A 19,761-nucleotide genomic window follows, 5' to 3' on the forward strand; every position below is an offset into this window, starting at 1 on the left:
TTCTTAACCACAGAGTCAACCTGCACAGCAGCTTTGAGTATCCTATGGACTCGGACCCCAAGATCCCTGTGATCCTCCACACTGCCAAGAGTCTTACCATTAATACTATATTCTCATCATTTTGACTTACCAAAATGAACCACCTCACACTTATCTGGATTGAACTCCATCTGCCACTTCTCAGCTCAGTTTTGCATCCTATCAATGTCCCGCTGTAACCTCTGCCAGCCCTCCACACTATCCACAACACCTCCAACCTTTGTGTCATCAGCAAATTTGCTAACCCATCCCTCCACTTCTTCATCCAGGTCATTTATAAAAATCGTGAAGAGTAAGGGTCTCAGAACAGATCCCTGAGGCATACCACTGGTCACCGACCTCCATGCAGAATATGACCTGTCTACAACCACTCTTTGCCTTCTGTGGGCAAGCCAGTTCTAGATCCACAAAGCACTGTCTCCTTGGATCCCATGCCTCCTTGCTTTCTCAATAAGCCTTGCATGGGGTACCTTATCAGATGCCTTGCTGAAATCCATATATACTACATCATCTGCTCTACCTTCATCAATGTGTTTAGTCACATCCTCAAAAAATTCAATCAGGCTCATAAGGCACAACCTGCCTTTCACAAAGCCATGCTGACTATTCTTAACCATATTATGCCTCTCCAGATGTTCATAAATCCTGCCTCTCAGGATCTCCATCAACTTACCGACTACTAAAGTAAGACTCACTGGTCTATAATTTCCTGGGCTATCTCTACTCCCTTTCTTGAATAATAGAACAACATCTGCAACCCTCCAATCCTCTGGAACCTCTCCTGTCCCCATTCATGATTTAAAGATCATTGCCAGAGGCTCAGCAATCTCCTCCCTTGCCTCCCACAGTAGCCTGGAGTACATCTCATCCGGTCCTGGTGACTTGCCCAACTTGATGCTTTCCAAAAGCTCCTGCAGATCCTCTTTCTTAATATCTACGTGCTCAAGCTTTTCAGTCCGCTGTAAGTCATCCCTACAATCGCCAAGATCCTTTTCCGTAGTGAATACTGAAGGAAAGTACTCATTAAGTACCTCTGCTATCTCCTTCGGTTCCATACACACTTTCCCACTGTCACACTTGATTGGTCCTATTCTCTCATGCCTTGTCCTCTTGCTCTTCACATCCTTGTAGAATGCTTTGGGGTTTTCCTTAATCCTGTCTGTCAAGGCCTTCTCATGGCCCCTTCTGGCTCTCCTAATTTCTTTCTTCAGCTCGTTCCTGCTTGCCTTATAATCTTATAGATCTCTATCATTACCTAGCTTTTTGAACCTTTCGTAAGCTCTTCTTTTCTTCTTGACTAGATTTACAACAGCCTTTGTACACCACGGTTCCTGTACCCTATCGTCCTTTCCCTGTTTCATTGGAACATACCTATGCAGAACTCCACACAAATATCACCTGAACATTTGCCACATTTCTTCTGTACATTTCCCTCAGAACACCTGTTCCCAATTTATGCTTCCAAGCTCCTGCCTGATAGCCTCATATTTCCCCTTACTCCAATTAAACATAGAGCCATAGAACCATGGAAACTACAGCACAGAAACAGGCCCTTTGGCCCTTCTTGGTTGTGTTGAACCATTTTCCTAACTTGTCTGTTCCTTTCCCTCTCCAATGCTATGGTAAAGGGAATAGAATTGTGATCACTATCTCCAAAATGCTCTCCCACTGAGAGACTTGACACTTGACCAGATTCATTTCCCAATACCAGATCAAGTACAGCCTCTCTTGTAGGCATATCTACATATTGTGTCAAGAAACCTTCCTGAACACACCATCTAAGCCCCTTGTTCTGGGGATATGCCAATCACATTTGGGATATTAAAATCTCCCACTACGACAACCCTGTTGTTATTACACTTTTCCAGAATCTGTCTCCCTATCTGCTCCTCGATGTCCCTGTTACTATTGGTGGTCTATAAAAAACACTCAGTAGAGTTATTGACCCCTTTCTATTCCTAACTTCCACCCACAGAGACTCCGTAGACAACCCCTCTATGACTTTCTCCCTTTCTGTAGCCGTGACACTATCTCTGATCAACAGTGCCACGCCCTCACCTCTTTTGCCTCCCTCCCGGTCCTCTCTGAAACATCTGTAGCCTGGCACTCAAAGTAACCATTCCTGCCCCTGAGCCATCCAAGTCTCTGTAATGGCCACAACATCATAGCTCCAAGTACTGATCCACGCTCTAAGCTCATCCACTTCGTTCATAATACTCCTTGCATTAAAATAGACACATCTCAAACCATCGGTCTGAGCATGTCCCTTCTCAATCACCTGCCTATCCTCCCTCTTGCACTGTTTCCAAGCTTTCTCTATTTGTAAGCCAACTGCTTCTTCCTTCGTCTCCTCAATTTGGTTCCCACCCCCCCAGCAATCCTAGTTTAAACTCTCCCCAACAGCCTTAGCAAACCTCCCCGCCAGGATATTGGTCCCCCTGGGATTCAAGTGCAACTGTCCTTTTTGTACCAGGTCACCTCTGCCCCAAAAGACATCCCAATGATCCAGAAATCTGAATCTCTGCCCCCTGCTCCAGTCCCTCAGCCACTCATTTATCCTCCACCTCACTCTATTCCTATACTCACTGTCACGTGGCACAGGCAGTAATCCTGAGGTGACTCCCTGTAGTCTGCTTTCAGGACCTCCTCCCTTTTCCTGCCTATGTTGTTCGTACCAATATGTATCACGACCTCTGGCTGTTCTCCGTCCCACTTAAGGATATCATGGACGCGATCAGAAACATCCCAGACCCTGGCACCTGGGAGGCAAACTACCATCAGTGCTTCTTTCCTGCATTCACTGAATCGCCTATCTGACCCCCTAACTATAGACCCCCTAATTTTTTTTGGCATAAATTTATTCAGGTGCTAAATCTTGGTAATAAAATTTCCACCTTTTTAGTTATGTCTATTGCTGCCAAGAATATTCATTGTGATGCCCTATTGGGAATTTCAGATTAAGTATCTTTCAAGAACTAGGAGTTGTATTTATCTGGTTTTCAATAAATTTCTTATACTTTTATCCCTTGTGCTATTCGAACATAGGACATGAAACAGGATGGCACAGGAACAGGCCCTTTGGCCATGATGTCTGCTAAACAGATTGAACTGGTGATTAAATGCCAGACTAAACTAATTCCTACTGCGTACACAGTGTATGTAACCTTCCATTCTGTGTACATCCATGTGCCTATCTAAGAGCCTCTTAAGTGTCTCTTATCATACTTGCCTCAATATGATCTTGGCTGCACATTTTAGGCACCAACCGCTCTCGAGAGGCAAAGAAATCTGCCCCTCACATCTCCTTTGAATTTACCCCTCTCATCTTAAATTCATTCCCCTGTAACATTAGATATTTTAACCCTTGTCAGAAGTACCAGGTGTCTACTCTCTGTCTCTCATGATCTTTTCAACTTCCATCAGGTCTCTTCTCAGCCTCTGCCACTCCAAAGAAAACAGCTCAAGTTTGTCCAACCTATCTTTGTAGCACATCCCCTCTAATCTAGTAGCATGCTGGTAAACCTCTTCCGTACTCACTCTAAAGCCTCCACACCCTTTATATAAAATGGTGACCAAGAATTGAATGCATGCTCCAAATGTAGACAAACCAAAGTTTTAGAAAGCTGTAACATAACTTAATAGCTCTTGGACTCAATGCCTCAACTAATGAAGGCATTCTTCTTTACAACTCTGTTGTCTCCAAGATGACAGGGTGCCTTAAAAGAACCTATTTATTCTCCCAACTCCTCAGCCCCATCCCTTGGTTATCTGTAAAGCTTCAAAGGTTGAACACAGTTTCTGCAAAATTGTCCTAAGGACACTCTCATTCCTAGATCAAAAGTACACAGAAGAGTGTCTTGGATTGGTGATCCATCTTTTATCTCTAACCTTTCAGTTCCATTGCAATCTTTTCTGCTTTTGTTTATATGAAATGTCATTGTCCCTCACCTGCCTTCTGGTGGTAATCTGTATATTCCATCTGTAGATGTAGATAAAAATAAGCAGAAGTGGAGCAAAACTACAATTTCTTTCCTAAATTATCAAGAAATGGTAAATACTACCTCAAGCATTTGTGGTTGAATTGTGATATGTCATTTGCTGCATTCTGAAAGGAATGAAATGTCCTGTATTGTGAAAAAAATGAAATTTTATATATATTTAAGGTATCCGGATTGATTGAGGAGACATTGCAGATCAGTGAATCACCCCTGAAGTCATTAAATCGCCTGCTGTATGATGAGTTTATTAAATCAGTGCTCAAGATTATTGAGAAGTTGGATCTGACTGTGGATAAGCAAAACCCAAATGAAGAAGGGGTATTATACTTTTTTAATGTCTTTGTTCTGATATGTAATCCGATTTTAACTTTAGAAATTTTGAACATTGTCAACAGCCATAGCAATGTTTCTTTAATTTCTTTGCCCGAAAAACAGGCTTGCTGATTAATATATGCATCCATAAATTGATTTGTCATTTCCCAGTTAAATATAACAGGAAATGGTTAATTGATTAGCCAGCAAATCTAATTTAGAAAATAAACATAAAACAAAATGTTGAAGTTTATGCCATGACTGAAGGTCTTTGGTTGATTTGCAGGGGTCCGGTGACATCAGCAGTACCATAGTAATTCCCACATCTGACCCAGCAGCTAATATGCACCCAACTAAACCAAAAGATTTTACTGCCTTCATCAATTTGGTAGAATTCTGTGGGTAAGTTTGAAAGCAGCAGAAAAGATTTCATCTTAATTATTTTTGAATACAATTATCACATTGTATGTATCTGTATTTGTAGCCGTCGACTTGATTGCTATTGTATGTCAGTGCTTTGACGTCCCCATTTTATATATTTAAAATCAGTCAGTAGTTCCTTTGCCTTATAAATGTATAATTAGCTCTCAGTGTTAGTGTGGTCTTTACCATTGGTCTTATCTGGTAGGGAATCTACTTACAAGCACAGTATTCCTTCCTGGACCTATGTAGAGTGGATTGTGTCTGACTTTCTTGAGCTCAAGCTCAGAATCATAAGATTACTTATATGGCTTGAGAATTCAATCACTGAGACTGACTTTTGAAAATTCTCTTCTGCACCATAATTAGTAATCGATTTCTGAGCACTGGAATTTAACTGGATAGTGTTTATTTCATGCCCAGTTGCTCTTAACTCGAACTTTGGCATACTCTGTGCATAATTACTATTAAATAACTAACATTGTGTTTGAAATATATTCTTTATTCAAATAATTATTAGTATTTTTGGTCTAGATTGGTGGCATCATAGCATGGATGCGCTGGAGAACATTGTGTATCTGTGTCAATCTGGAGAATTTAATTATCTTCACTTTTGAATCAGGGGGTTGTTATTGGAAAATCACACCGAGTACTTTGAACATTGGATGTACAGATTTGGACATGAGCTCATTCTGCGATCAACACAATTTCCCCTCGTCAGTGGATTTTACAAACTTCTGTCAGTTGTAATGAAAATTGCCAAAAAGATTAAGTATTTCCAGGTAATGAAATTAAATACCTTTCAGTTTCTTCTTTCTCTTACCGTTTTGCACAATAAACTATTCTGTGTCTGAGAGATGAGGAAGCTGACTAACTTAGAAATGTCTACTAAAGGTATATTTGAGCCTATTGCTGGATCATAGGTAGAATTGAACTGTTCTATCACTTTTTCATTTTGAAATCACAGAATAACGAAGAACATTTTTGTAAGCAAATGGGTCCCAAGTACTTCTCTAGACTAGTCTTTACCTCCAGTGCTAGAGTAATGGGACCTAGTTTTGTGAAGATAGAAAATAGATTTTTGTAACAGATTCAGAATCAAGTTCAATATCACTGGAATACTGTATGTCAAGAAATCCGTTGTTTTGTGGTAGTAGTTCGTTGCAATACATAATAATTAAAAGAACTATAAATTACAATAAGAAACATATATAAAAATAAATTAAGTAGTGCAAAAAGAGAGGAAAAGTAATAGTGAAGTATGGTTTGTTGTCCATTCAGAAAGCTGATGGCAGAGGGGAAGAAGCTATTCCTGAGACATTGATTGTCTTCAGGCTTCTGTACCACCTCGTTGATGATAGCAATGAGAAGAGGGCATGTCCTGAGTGATGGGGTTCCTTAATGATAGACGCTGCCTTTTTGAGGTGTCGTCTTTTGAAGGTGTCCTCGATGCCAGAGAGGCTTGTACCCATGATTCAAATGAGTTTACAACTTTCTGCAGCTTTTTCCAATCCTGTGCAGTACCCCACCATATCAGATGGTGATGCAACCAGTTAGAATGCTCTGCACGGTACGCCTGTAGAAATTTGCGAGAGTCTTTAGTGACATACCAAGTCTCTTCACACTCTGAATGAAATGTAGCTGCATTGTACTTTCTTTGTAATTGCATCAAAACGTTGGACCCAAGACAGATCTACAGAGGTGCTGACACGCAGGAACTTGAAACTGCTCACCCATTCCATCTCTGATGAGACTGGTGTGTGTTCCGTCATCTTCTCCTTCCTGAAGTCCACAGTCAATTCCTTGATCTTACTGATATTGTTGTGATATCTCACAACCAGCTGATATATCTTGCTTCTGTATGCCTCAATAACACCATCTGAAATTCAGCTGGGGTTTGAAGTGTGTTGATTAGAACTGAGGGTTTGATTGTGCTGAATGCTGAGCTATAATCATTAAACAGCAGCTTGACATAGGAATTGCTATCCAAGGCAGTGTGGAGAGCCAGTGAGATTGCACCTACTGTAGACATATTGTGGTTATATTGTAGTGGGTCCAGGTCCTTCCTTAGAGAGGAGTTTATTCTAGCCATGACCAACCTCTCAAAGCACTTCATCACAGTAGATGTGAGTGCAACTGTGCGATAGTCGTTGAGGCAGCTCATCCTGCTCTTCTTGGGCATTGATAATGATTGTCGTCCTTTTGAAGCAGCTGGGAACCTCTGACTGCAGCAGTGAGAGACTGAAGATGTCCTTGAATTCTCCAGCCTGTTGTTTTCAGTGATCTATCAGGTATCAGGGCCTAATGCCTTTCGAGAGTTCACCACCTTCAAATATATTCTGATGTCAGCCTCTGAGACAGTGATCACAGGGTCACTGGATGCAGCAGGGAGTCACACAGGTGTAGTTTTATTTTCCCTTTCAAAGCGTTTATGAAAGGTGTTGAGCTCATCTAGGAGCATCACAGCCATTCATGATGATATGTTTCACCTTTTTGGAAGTAATGAATAGCCTGCAAACCCTACCAGAGATGATGTGCATCTGATCCTATCTCTAACTTTATGGAAATTGTTTTTCTGCCCTTAAAATAGCCTTCAGTAGGTTGTACCTGGACTTCTTGTATAGTTCTGGATCACCAGTCTTAAATGCCACAGATCTAGCCCTCAGCAGACTACGAATCCCCTGGTTCATCCATGGCTTTTGGTTTTGATATGTCCAATATGTTCTTGAAGGCACACTCATCCACACAGATCTTTTTTTTAATATAATTTTTTATTGAGTTTTCAAACTTGGTTACATGGAATAATAATATCTACCCTTCCTCCTCCCCCCGATACATACCCCTACCTAAAAGAAAAGAAAGAAAAAGAAAAAAAGAAAAAAAAAAGAGAAAGACTGCCTGGATATTAGAAGGTCTCCACATGCTCCATGGATTCAAAATAAATTTAATATATTTGTTTGTTTCTTTCCCCAAAGGACCAACATGTTTATCATCGGAGCACCTATATATACCATCCTATCTTTTGTAAATAAGGGTGCCAAATATTCAAAAATGTATCATATTTATCTCTTAAATTATAAGTAATTTTTTCAAGTGGAATACAGCTAAAAATTTCATTATTCCAACGATCCATACTTAAATACAAATCCAATTTCCAAGTAACTGCAATAGCCTTCTTGGCTACTGCTAATGCAATTTTTATAAATTCTTTCTGGTATTTATTCAATTTAAATTTCGGTTTTATTCCTTCAATGTCACCTAATAAAAATAATATAAGGTTATGTGGAAGTTGAATTCCAGTAATTTGTTTCAAAAAAACTCTTAAATTTATCCAAAAAGGTTGAATTTTGGAACAGGACCAAGTAGAATGTAAAAAAGTACCAATTTCTTGTTTACACCGAAAACATTGATCAGATAAGTTTGAATCTAATCTATTTATTTTTTGCAGTGTAATATATAATTGGTGTAAAAAATTATACTGTACTAATCTGAGTCGAACATTTATTGTATTTGTCATACTGTCAAGATATAGTCTTGATCAATTTGTTTCATCAATATTAATACTCAAATCCATTTCCCATTTTTGTCTTAACTTGTGGATTCCTTGTTTAAGTGTCTATTTTTGAATCAGATTATACATAAAAGAAATAATTTTTTTAATTTTTCCTTTTTGAATTAAAGTTTCAACTTCATTAGGTTTCGGCAAAAACATTGTTTGACCCAGTTTATCTCTTAAATAAGCCCTAATTGAAGGTAGCAAAAGAAAGTGTTATTTCATATTTTATATTTATTCTTTAATTGTTCAAATGACATCAATATACCTCCTTCACAAGAGTCTCCTATACATCTAATCGCTTTTTGGTACCAATTATATAAAAGTTGATTATCCATTGTAAAAGGAATAAGTCTGTTTTGAATCAAAGGTCTCCTTGCTAATAAAGATTTCTTTATTTCATCATCATCATTTATCTTATTCCATAGATCAATCAAATGTTTTAATATAGGAGATTCTTTCTTTTCCTGTATCCATTTAGATTCCCATTTATATATAAAATCTTCGGGTGTATTTTCTCCTATCTTGTCTAATTCTATTCTATTCTAATCCATGCCGGTTTTTGTTCGTCAAAGAACGATGCAATAAATCTAAGTTGATTTCCTTTATAATAATTCTTGAAATTTGGAAGTTGTAACCCTCCTAACTCGAATTTCCATGCCAATTTTTCCAATGATATTCTTGACATCTTACCTTTCCAAAGAAATTTCCTCACACATTTATTTATCTCTTGAAAAAATTTCTGTGGCAGTTGTATTGGTAATGTTTGAAAAAAATACTGTAATCTAGGAAATATATTCATTTTTACAACATTGACTCTACCCACTAATGTTATTGGTAATATCACCCATTTGTCAAGATCTTCTTGAATTTTTTTCGATAGTGGTAAATAATTAAATTTATATAAATTCTTTATATCATTATCAAGTCTTATACCTAAATACTTCATACCATTTATTGGCCATCTAAACTGGGTTGCTAATGGACATTGACTATAGTCTCCTTTAGTAAGAGGTAAGATTTCACTTTTATCCCAATTTATTTTATACCCTGATACTTTCCCATGTTCTTCCAATCTAGAAGATAGTTTACGTAACGAATGCAGTGGGTTTGTTAAATAAATCAAAACATCATCAGCAAATAAATTAATCTTATATTCCTCCTGATTAACTCTAAAACCCTTAATATCTGAATCAATTCTAATTAATTCTACTAATGGTTCTATCACCAATACAAATAAAGCAGGTGATAATGGACAGCCTTGTCTAGTTGACCTTTTTAACTGGAATGGTGTTGAAATTTGACTATGTCACTACTTTAGCGTTAGGATTAGTGTTTAAGGTTTTAATCCAGTTTATAAAAGGTACTCGTAACCCATATCTTTCTAATACTTTAAATAAAAAATCCCATTCCAATCTATCAAATGCTTTTTCTGCATCCAAGGCTACTACCATACTCATTTCCTCCCTCTTTTATGCCAAGTGAATTATACTAAGTAGCTGAGTTACATTACCTGCCAATTATCTATTTTTAATAAATCCTGTTTGATCCATATGTATTAATTTTGATAAATATTTAGATAATCTATTAGATAAAATTTTTGTTATTATTTTATAATCCGTGTTTAACAAAGAAATAGGCCTATATGATGCTGGGTTTAAAGGATCTCTATCTTTTTTTTGGCAATACTATTACAATCGCTGTCGCGAAAGATTCTGGAAGTTTATGTATTTTTTCCGCTTGATGTATCAACTCCATAAAAGGAGAAATTAATAAATCTTTAAACTTTTTATAAAATTCAGGCGGAAAACCATCCTCTCCTGGAGATTTATTACTTTGAAGTGATCCTAAAGCTTCTTCAACCTCTTTTAATGTAAAACGTATATCTAATCCCTTCTGTTCTTCTGAATCCAATTTTGGAAGGTTTATTTGTGATAAGAATCTTTCTATCTCATTAACATCGTTTTGTGATTCCGATTGATATAATTCAGAGTAGAAATTTTTAAAGGTTTCATTAATTTCTGAAGGCTTATAGGTAATTTTATTTGCACTTGTTCTAATTGCATTTATCGTTTTGGAAGCCTGTTCTGTTTTCAACTGCCAAGCAAGAATTTTGTGTGCTCTCTCACCTAACTCATAATACCTTTGCTTAGTTCTCACGATTGCCTTTTCCGTTCGATATGTCTGAAGCGTATTATATTGTAGCTTCTTATTGACAAGTTGCCTTCGTTTTTCTTCTATCATATGTCTTTGAGATTCTTTTTCTAATTTTGTAATCTCTTTTTCCAATTGGTCTAGTTCTACCATATATTCCTTCTTAATTTTAGAAGTATAACTTATTATCTGACCCCTCAAATATGCTTTCATGGCATCCCATAATACAAATTTATCATCAACTGAATGAGAGTTTGTATCCAAAAAAAATTGGATCTGTTTTTTCATAAAATCACAAAAATCTTGACGTTTTAATCATATTGAATTAAATCTCCATCTGTAAGTGGCTTCTTCCTTATCTGTCATTATTATTGTTATTAATAAAGGAGAATGATCTGACAATATTTTTGCTTTATATTCCATATTTTTCACTCACTCTTGAATATTAATTGATAATAGAAAAAAATCTATCCTTGAGTAAGTTTTATGTCTATTAGAATAGAACAAATAATCTCTTTCTTTGGGGTTAATTCTTCTCCATATATCAATCAAGTTTAAATCCTTCATCAATGATAAGGTTAGTTTTACTACTTTTGATTTTGTAACAGCCTTGGTTGATCTATCTAAGACTGGGTCTAGACAAAAGTTAAAGTCTCCACCTATTAATATTTTATCATGTGCATCAGCCAAATTCAAAAAGGCTTCTTGTATAAATTTTGCATTGTTTTCATTTGGTGCATAAATATTCATGAGAGTCCATAATTCGGAGAAGAGTTGCCAGTGTATAATCACATATCTCCCCACCGAATCAGTTATTACATTTTGTATTCTAATTGGTAACGTTTTATTGATCAAAATTGCTACTCCCCTCGCTGTTGAATTAAATGAAGCTGCAACAACACTTCCCACCCAGTCTCTCTTTAATTTCTGATGTTCTGTTTCTGTTAAGTGTGCTTCCTGCAAGAAGGCCATATCTACCTTCATTTTCTTAATGTGTGTTAAGATTCTTCTTCTTTTCACTGGTCCGTAAACCCATTAACATTAAAACTCAAAAAATTCAATAAATTAGTCATTATTCTTAACAAAATTACTCCAATCTAAAAGGTTACTTAACATCTCAAGTCTCATAGTTCCTTGGGGAATCTCTTTAAACTTCACCATGTTGCTATGTGTTCCCCCCCCCAATCATCCAGGCAAAAAGAAAGATAAAAGATAGATAAAATATAAAAAGAAAAATAACAAAATACCCCCCTACTAATGTTGTGAGTGAAAAAAACCACAACATTACCCCCCTCTATTTTGCCGGTCGTGGCTGTCACCACGATTGCACACATGAATCCCGTAGTGATTGGTCAGTATTTCTTCCAGCTTCCCCGTAACAAAAAAATTATATATATATAAAAAAATTTAATGTCACTATTCCCAACTAATATTCCTCAAACTTTTACATTTCTTCCCCTCAAACATATAATTAATAATATATTTATATATTCTTCCGCCTTTAAAAATCCACCAAATCTATTCCCTGTCCCAGCCTTCATCTTTAATCCATCTCGCTCCCCTAGATTTCTTCTTGTGTCTGGTGAGTATTGAAAGATTCTCGCACAAACTCCTTCGCCATCCAGTAATCATTAAAAAATCTTTTTTCTCCACCAGCCAAAAAAATCTTTAAGGTTGCAGGATAGTGCAGTATAAATTGATAACCATGATCCCATAGGACTTTTTTCACTGGATTAAATTTCTTCCTTCTCTTCAAAAGCTCAATACATATGTCAGGGTAGAAAAAAAATTTTGTTCCCTTCTATCATCGATGGCCCTTTTCTATTCTTGGCAGCTTGGGCAGCCGCCTGTAGAATCCTTTTTTTGTCTTGCAATCTTAAACATTTTATTAAAATTGATCGCAGATTTTGGTCGTGTTGTGGTTTTGGTCTTAGAGCTCTCTGTACCTGTTCAATTTCAATTGACCGATCTCCCTCTTCCATTTGCAAATTTTCCGGGATCCATCTTTGAAATTCTATTGGATTATCTCCCTCTATACCTTCTTTAAGACCAACAATCTTAATATTATTTCACCCAATAAAATTCTCCGGCACATCCATTTTTTCCCACAACCAATCTCTTTCTGTTTTCCAGGCAAGAATATCATTTTCTGTTTTTTCCACTCTATCGTTGATATCCTCCATTGTTCTTTCCAACTTTTTAAGTTTCTTATCCGTTTTCTCCTGTCTTCTCATAGCTTTATCATACCTAATCTTCATGTTTTTAACCTCTATTTTTCTTCCTTTTAATTCAAGCATTATTTGCACTGAAGTCTCTCTTATGTCTCCAGGATACCCTTTACTTTTAATCTCTTCTTGTTCTTCTTCCTCCTCTTCTTCATCTGTATTCTCTGGGGAATCCGCATCTGACTCCAGGTCACTTTCCCTTTCAGTGGCAGTCAGTTCCTGTAGTTCGACTTGTACCGACTTGCGCATGCCTACTTCTTTACGCATGCGCAATTCCCACTTCTTCGTCCCAGGGACCACTGCTGCCGCCATTGCCCCCTGTTCTTCAACACCAGAGATAAAATGTGTCTCCTCCGAAGGAGATCCAACCTGAGCCCAAGGTTCCATCGCTGTAGTAGGTCCTTTTTCCTTCCCACTTCGCGGTGTCATCAAAATGGCAGTCTTCTTCTGTTTCTGTTTACAAGGCATATCGTAAAAATAGTCTTGACTAGTTTATAAGTAGTTTTCAAAAACTATTTATTAACTTTTCTTTGTTTAAACGGTACTTTGCTGATTTTTTACGGGAGAGCTTGATTTCCATGTCTCAATCCTACGTCATCACGTGACATCCCCCCCCCCCATCCACACAGATCTTGATGAAGTCAGTGACAATCGTGTATTCATTCAGATCCAAAGGTGAGATTCTGAATATTGTCCTGTAAGCACCTATCCACCTATCTTGACCATACCGTCTTGGTCCTCACCACTGGTGCTGCAGTCTTCAGTCACTGGGAGTAGAGGTTCAGTCAGATGATCAGACTTTCTGAAGTGCAGCCATGGGATGGCACAGTAAGTGTGCTTGATGGTGGTCTAACTGTGATCAAATGTGGTGGCTCCTCTGGTTCTGCAGGTGATATGTTGATGGTAGTTGTTCAGAGATCTCTTCAAGCTGGCCTGGTTGAAATCCCCCACAATGACGGGGAGGGTATCCGGGGGTGCTGTTTCATGACTGCTGATGACTGTGCTCAGCTCTTCAGTGGCTGTCTGACGTTGGCCTGAGGTGGAACACCCCCTTAGCAGATAAAATGGAGGATGCCTGACTACTAGGTATTCTAGGTCGAGTGAACAGGAATGAAACAGAACTGCCACATCTGTCCACCATGATGAGTTAATCATAAAACATATTCCACCTCCTCTGCCTTTAAAAGATTGATCCAGTATTATGCTGCTTTGTAAAAGCTCTTGGGATAAGGTATTTCTGCTGATATCCATATTGGATCTATTACCAGTCTTAAAATCTCAACTTCTTTCCAGACACAGGCCAAAAATATTTTCTCCAAGACTGTCCAAAAAAAGTGTCATAGATTTATACACCCCAGTCAGGACATTCCTCATCATTTGCTGGAGAAAATCACCCCGACTGCTGATGTTTTTGTGTTAATTGTTTCCTCTAAGTTGAGAATATCTGTACTATTGTCACTATTGTCCTTTCTTATAAAATGGAGAGCAGAACATTCATTGTTATCTGAAGATGACCTTACTTTGATGCCAATTTAACTTTTTCTGTGCTTTCCAATGTTGGGATTTCACACTCAACAATCTCTAGAGTTTCCAGAGAATGGTGCAAAAAAGAACATCCAGTGAGCGGCAGTTCAGTGGGCGACAAAACCTTGTAATGAGGTAGATCAGAGGAGAATGGTCACACTGGTTTAAGCTGACAGAATCAGAATCAGCTTTATTATCACCGGCATGTGTCGTGAAATTTGTTAACTTAGTAGTAGCAGTTCAATGCAATACATTAAATGGAATAACTGAATAGATAGATAAATAAAAGTATATGCATATTTGTGCAAAAGCAGAAATAATATATATTGAAAAAGTGAGGTAGTGTTCACAGGTTCAATGTCCATTTGGTGAACAGATGGCAGAGGGGAAGAAGCTGTTCCTGAATCGCTGAGTGTGTGCCTTCAGGCTTCTGTACCTCCTACCTGATGGTAACAGTGAGAAAAGGGCATGCCCTGAGTGCTGGGAGTCCTTAATAATGGATGCTGCCTTTCTGAGACACCACTCCTTGAAGATGTCCCGGGTATCATCAACAAATTTATGGATGTTTTTTTTGAGCTATACCTAGCCACACAGTCATGGGTATAGAGAGAGTAGAGCAGTAGGCTAAGCACACACCCTTGAGGTTCACCAGTGTTTATCATCAGCGAGGAGGCGATATTATCACCAGTCGGCGCAAATTATGGTCTTCTGGTTAGGAAGTCAACGATCCAATTGCAGAGGAAGGTACAGAGGCTCAGGTTCTGTAACTTATCAATCAGGATTTTGGGAAGGTATCAGTAACACAAAGAACCATGAGTTACAACAGTGGTGTGCAGAATAGGATCTCTGAACGCACAACACCTTGAAGTGGATAGGCTACAGCAGCAAAAGACCATACTGGGTTCCACTACTGTACTCATGTGCATATGTCTGAGAAAATTAATTTTCCAGTTACATGCCCATTCTGCCAGTTTTAATATCTTCATGTAAGTTTCTCATTCTTTCTTTATTAACTACCGTGCCCAATTGGTTGATGCTTGCAAATTCTGAAATTCTATTTCCAATTCTATAAATTAATGTTAATATAGAAGTCTGTACACCTAGCCTGGTGAATGCTACAAACAGCTGTTCCCTGCTTTGGCAGACACTCTCTGTGTTTGATTTTTACAGCCAGCTTGGTATCAGCTACTTGCTCCTTGCTGCACATTCTATGAATGCAGTTACGTGTACTGTGTGTGGAAAAAGTGACTTGTTGCCTTTGCTGTTTTGGTCTCAATTGGATTACTGATAATTAGAAAACTTGTGTTTTGCTAGGGTATTAACAGAAAATCGCAAAAACATTGCCCCAGGAACCCAGAAAAGTTTGCCTGTTTTGCTTTATTTGGCAAGTTTGGAAAGGAGGTAAGTGATGTCAGAAAAGCTTTTGAATACCTTTGTACTGCAGGAAAAGTTAGATTCTTCAGTGCAGGTTGTTTGTTGCTAACCACTGATAATGCTGGACAACAAAGATTTTGCTTCCTTAATACTTTGGTGTATCTTATGGATTTCGGGCTGCTGATCATGAAAATCTCCATGAAGTTTCCCTATTATGCACCATTTTAAAAAAATCAGCTATATTTATTATTTCAATTCATAATTCAAGTAAATTAAAATGTTGCCCACAATATCTTGTCCAGGCATACCTGGGCATGCTTAGGCAGGACAAATACTGCATAGCAGGACAGGTTTTAGAAAGGCTATACCTTTCCGTGAAGGATTTTGAAACTTGAGCCAGATGTTTCCCAGAATAACTGATGTCAAGATTAAGGAATGCGTTTTTGTTAGTCCACAAATCAAACAGATCATCAATGACAGGCAATTCAAAGAACTTCTAGTGGGACCGGAGAAAATCACATGGAAGGCATTCAAGGATGTTGAAGGATTACTTGACAACTATAGAACACCAAACTATGTGCAGCTGGTTGACAACATGCTTTAGCCATACAAAACTATGAAATACAACATGTCAATAAAGATTCATTTACATTTCTTCCCTGCAAATCTTGGGGCTGTCAGTGATGAGCATGGTGAAAGGTTTCTCCAGTACATTGTAGGCATGGAGAAACGGTATCAGGGCAACTGGAATCCATCAATGTTGGCTGATTATTGTTGGACAGTTAAGCGAGAAGCATCAGACACTTAGGTGCAAATGAAAATCATCAACAAAACAGTTTTAGCTTAATTGAACGATTGCAATGCGTCAGCACTGTGATGCAATTAAACACATTATATTCAGTAAAAGTTAATTTCTTGTTTCTGCAATTTCCTATGTGATACAAGTTGCCTGAAGTTATATTTGAGTTCAGCTTCAAGCAGTCTGTCATAAACAAAAAAATTCTGAGGAAGCAACACTTCAGAAAAAAATCTGTTGTCTAGTATAATTACTTTTTTTTTGCACTAACATGAATCATCAATATTTAAAGAAGCTGGCAATGTGAGATTTAGTTATTAAAAATGTCAGATGATCAGGTAATTAGAATAATAAAAGAAAACTTGTGTTTTGACTTTTTGGCCCACGTGCTATGGCCAAATTACAGTGGCTAAAGAACTTACCAGGTGCACCTCTTTGGATTTGGGAGGAAGCAGGAACATCCAGGGCAAACAGAAAGAATATGGAAGGTTCACGTTTAGGCCACTGAAAAATGTGATGCTGCAGCACTACTAACTGCACCCTACCGCTGTCCTTGAATAAGCATGATGTTTAAGAAGTTATCCCCAGAATCTTTGCCCACATTTATTCCTATTATTGTTATGAAAGAGAATATTTATGTATTTTCTCATTGTTGATTGTGGGAATTTATTGTGCACATATGCACTGCCCCCTTTCTCATAATATAATGGTGGCTTTACTCCATCACCTTTGAACTGATTTTGGGCATGTTGAAAAAGACTTGCAAAGCATTATAATTGCATATTTCTTGTTATTAGACCCTGAATAAAGAGTTGATCATTTTTATGTTAAGAAACTGAAAAAAATGTTGAATGAAATTTTGCCCTATCATAAGCTCTTTAAGATTAATGCCTTTTCTACAGCCGTTGTTAATTGAGTGGTATTTCAATCATTTTATTGCAAGCAGAGGCACTGGTTTTCCTTGAGATTTTTTAAAATCATGGATTCTATTTATCTGATGGAAATAATGCTGCTTTTCCCCATGTTTTATATTCTTGAATAAGAAAAACCTTGAGAGGCACCAAAATAAGCCCTAGGTTTTGCTGATTGCTACTCGCCGCTGAAATATACACACTCTCTGCTCTGTATATGTCCTTTATGAATAAGTTGTTAATGAGTGCTCTGAGACCGAATCAACAGAGCCTGGATTTTATGTAATAGATGTGGGTCAGATGGGTGAGCCCAAATAAGATTTGTCCATGAAGCTGCTGTGTAACAGCCTTTGACTGGCAACAAAGTCATGCTTCCAGCTTTGGCATCTTTCAAAGCTCGCAAGTACTTATTACATTTCAGGGGCAATGAAAAATGAAATGAACATTTTATTTTAAAATGATAAAGAAAATAGGATAATATGAAAACAATAAATGGAAAAGGTAAACAATATTGACTGATGCACAAATAAGGGATTTTATACAATGAGCCTAATCTCACACTTTGTCACATTATTTGTTGTAGCTGGCACTGAGAATGAAACAGTACAAGGATGAGTTACTAGCTTCCTGTCTGACTTTTGTGCTCTCCCTGCCTCATGAAATAATTGAACTTGATGTCAAGACTTTTGTTCCTGCAGTACAGGTTAGTATATTTCCCCAGCCTTTTGACTTACAGTACCTTCCATATCAGTGTTTTGAAATATTATTCTCAACTCTGTGGGTTTATACCATTCAAAGTAAATTTATTATCAAAGTACATACATGTCACCATATACAACCCTGAGATTTGTTTTCTTACGGGCATACTTAACAAATGCATGGTAGAATAATAATCATAATAGAGTCAGTGAAAGACCGTACCGACATGGACGTTCAACCAGTGTGGAAAAGACCACAAACTCCAAGTACAAAACGAAAGAAATAATAATAATAATAAGTAGATAAGCAGTTAACGTGAGATAAAGGGACCTTGAAGTTGAATCCATAGGTTGTGGGAACATTTCAATGATGGGGCAAATGAAGTCGAATTACATTAGCACCTTTGGTTAAGATATAACAGCCAGTTAAACTGCTGCTCAGCTGTGATGAAAGGATACTGGGTTTGAAGAAGTCATTTTATACTTTTACTAGTCAGTCTTTCCCAATATTGCAAGAAGTGAAGATGGCTGTGTCTCAGGCATATGACCATTCCATGGTGTAGCTCATGAATCCCTATTTAATGTTTTCTTTTTAATGGGGTTTGTTGATTTATTTGATAAGAAATTTGTCCTTCTATTTCATTGAACAAAATCATACAATTATGATGGTTCTGAAGACCATTCTGTCTGTCAAATCATGCAGGCTTGATGTATGTCCCATTTGCCCACATTTTCTATGACATTCTTTAGGTGTTTTTCCAATCTCCTTGTGAAATCCATTAGTGTTTTCTTTTGCCTTGCAGACAGTGCTTAACCCCACATTCACGTCTGTATCTGTTTGCTATTAATTTATGTCTGTGTCTAGTAATAAAAGCTCACATATTATTTGGCCTCCCAATCATCTGCTGCTCATGCATGGTGGCTTTCACGAGAACATCTTGGTCTTTTTACACCTAATACCTAATCGCTCTCCATTTAACATAACTTCTGCTTCTCTGCGGATGATCTCACATATTTTCTGGCTAACTACCATCTGCCTTGCTCTTGCCCTCGCCCTCTCAATCTGCTTGTCTACATCCCTCTGTCACATACGTCATACAGAATTTGATAAGTTCAGCAGTGAAACTGAAACAGGAGTAGTTGGTTTTCTATTGAAATAGCTGAATAAATGACTCCTGTAGGCTGAGAAGGATAGGAATTTACCCATCTCCATTTCTAGGCTGTGAAGACCGCCCCATTTCCCACACCGCTGCATGGTTTCTTTTGATACCCAAAATGCCATGGGTAGTCACCTCAGTGCTCCATGTCTCTACTCTTGCAAAAAAAAACTTTCAAATTGGCTCTGTGTGGTATGGAGGGGCTCAGGTTCAGAAAAAACTACAGGAAGTTGTAAACTCAGCCAGCTTCATCATAGGCACTAGCCTCTTCAGCATCCAAGACACCTTCAAAAAGAGGTTCCTCAAAAAGGCGGCATCCTTCATTAAGGACCCCCATTACACAGGACATGCCCTCTTCTCATTGCTACCCTCAAGGTGGTGGTACAGGAGCCTGAAGACACACACTCAATTTTTCAGAAGCCACTATCCCTCCGCTATCAGATTTCTGAATGGTCAATGAACACGTCCTCTGTACTTTTTCTTCTCTTTTTGCACTGCTTATGTAATTAATGTTTTTATATATACTTTTTATTGTAATTTATAGTTTTTATTACCAAGTACTGCAGCCTCAAAACAACAGATTTCATGACATATGCCAGT

The 19,761-nt window shown here is 37.8% G+C and overlaps 1 protein-coding gene across 3 annotated transcripts in view; it reads left to right on the forward strand.

The window, feature by feature from the left end:
• Positions 1–19,761, forward strand: part of prkdc (protein kinase, DNA-activated, catalytic subunit) — a 284,436-nt gene that overhangs the window by 52,730 nt on the left and 211,945 nt on the right. For all 3 annotated transcript variants that reach the window (XM_072255124.1, XM_072255135.1, XM_072255144.1), the window contains 5 exons: positions 4,203–4,355; positions 4,636–4,751; positions 5,392–5,551; positions 15,540–15,626; positions 17,890–18,009. In XM_072255124.1, coding sequence (XP_072111225.1) covers positions 4,203–4,355; positions 4,636–4,751; positions 5,392–5,551; positions 15,540–15,626; positions 17,890–18,009 — 636 coding nt within the window. The remainder of the gene's footprint in view (positions 1–4,202; positions 4,356–4,635; positions 4,752–5,391; positions 5,552–15,539; positions 15,627–17,889; positions 18,010–19,761) is intronic.

The sequence above is a fragment of the Mobula birostris genome, chromosome 1 (assembly GCF_030028105.1).
Source record: "Mobula birostris isolate sMobBir1 chromosome 1, sMobBir1.hap1, whole genome shotgun sequence".
In the NCBI taxonomy this organism is placed as follows: domain Eukaryota; kingdom Metazoa; phylum Chordata; class Chondrichthyes; order Myliobatiformes; family Myliobatidae; genus Mobula; species Mobula birostris.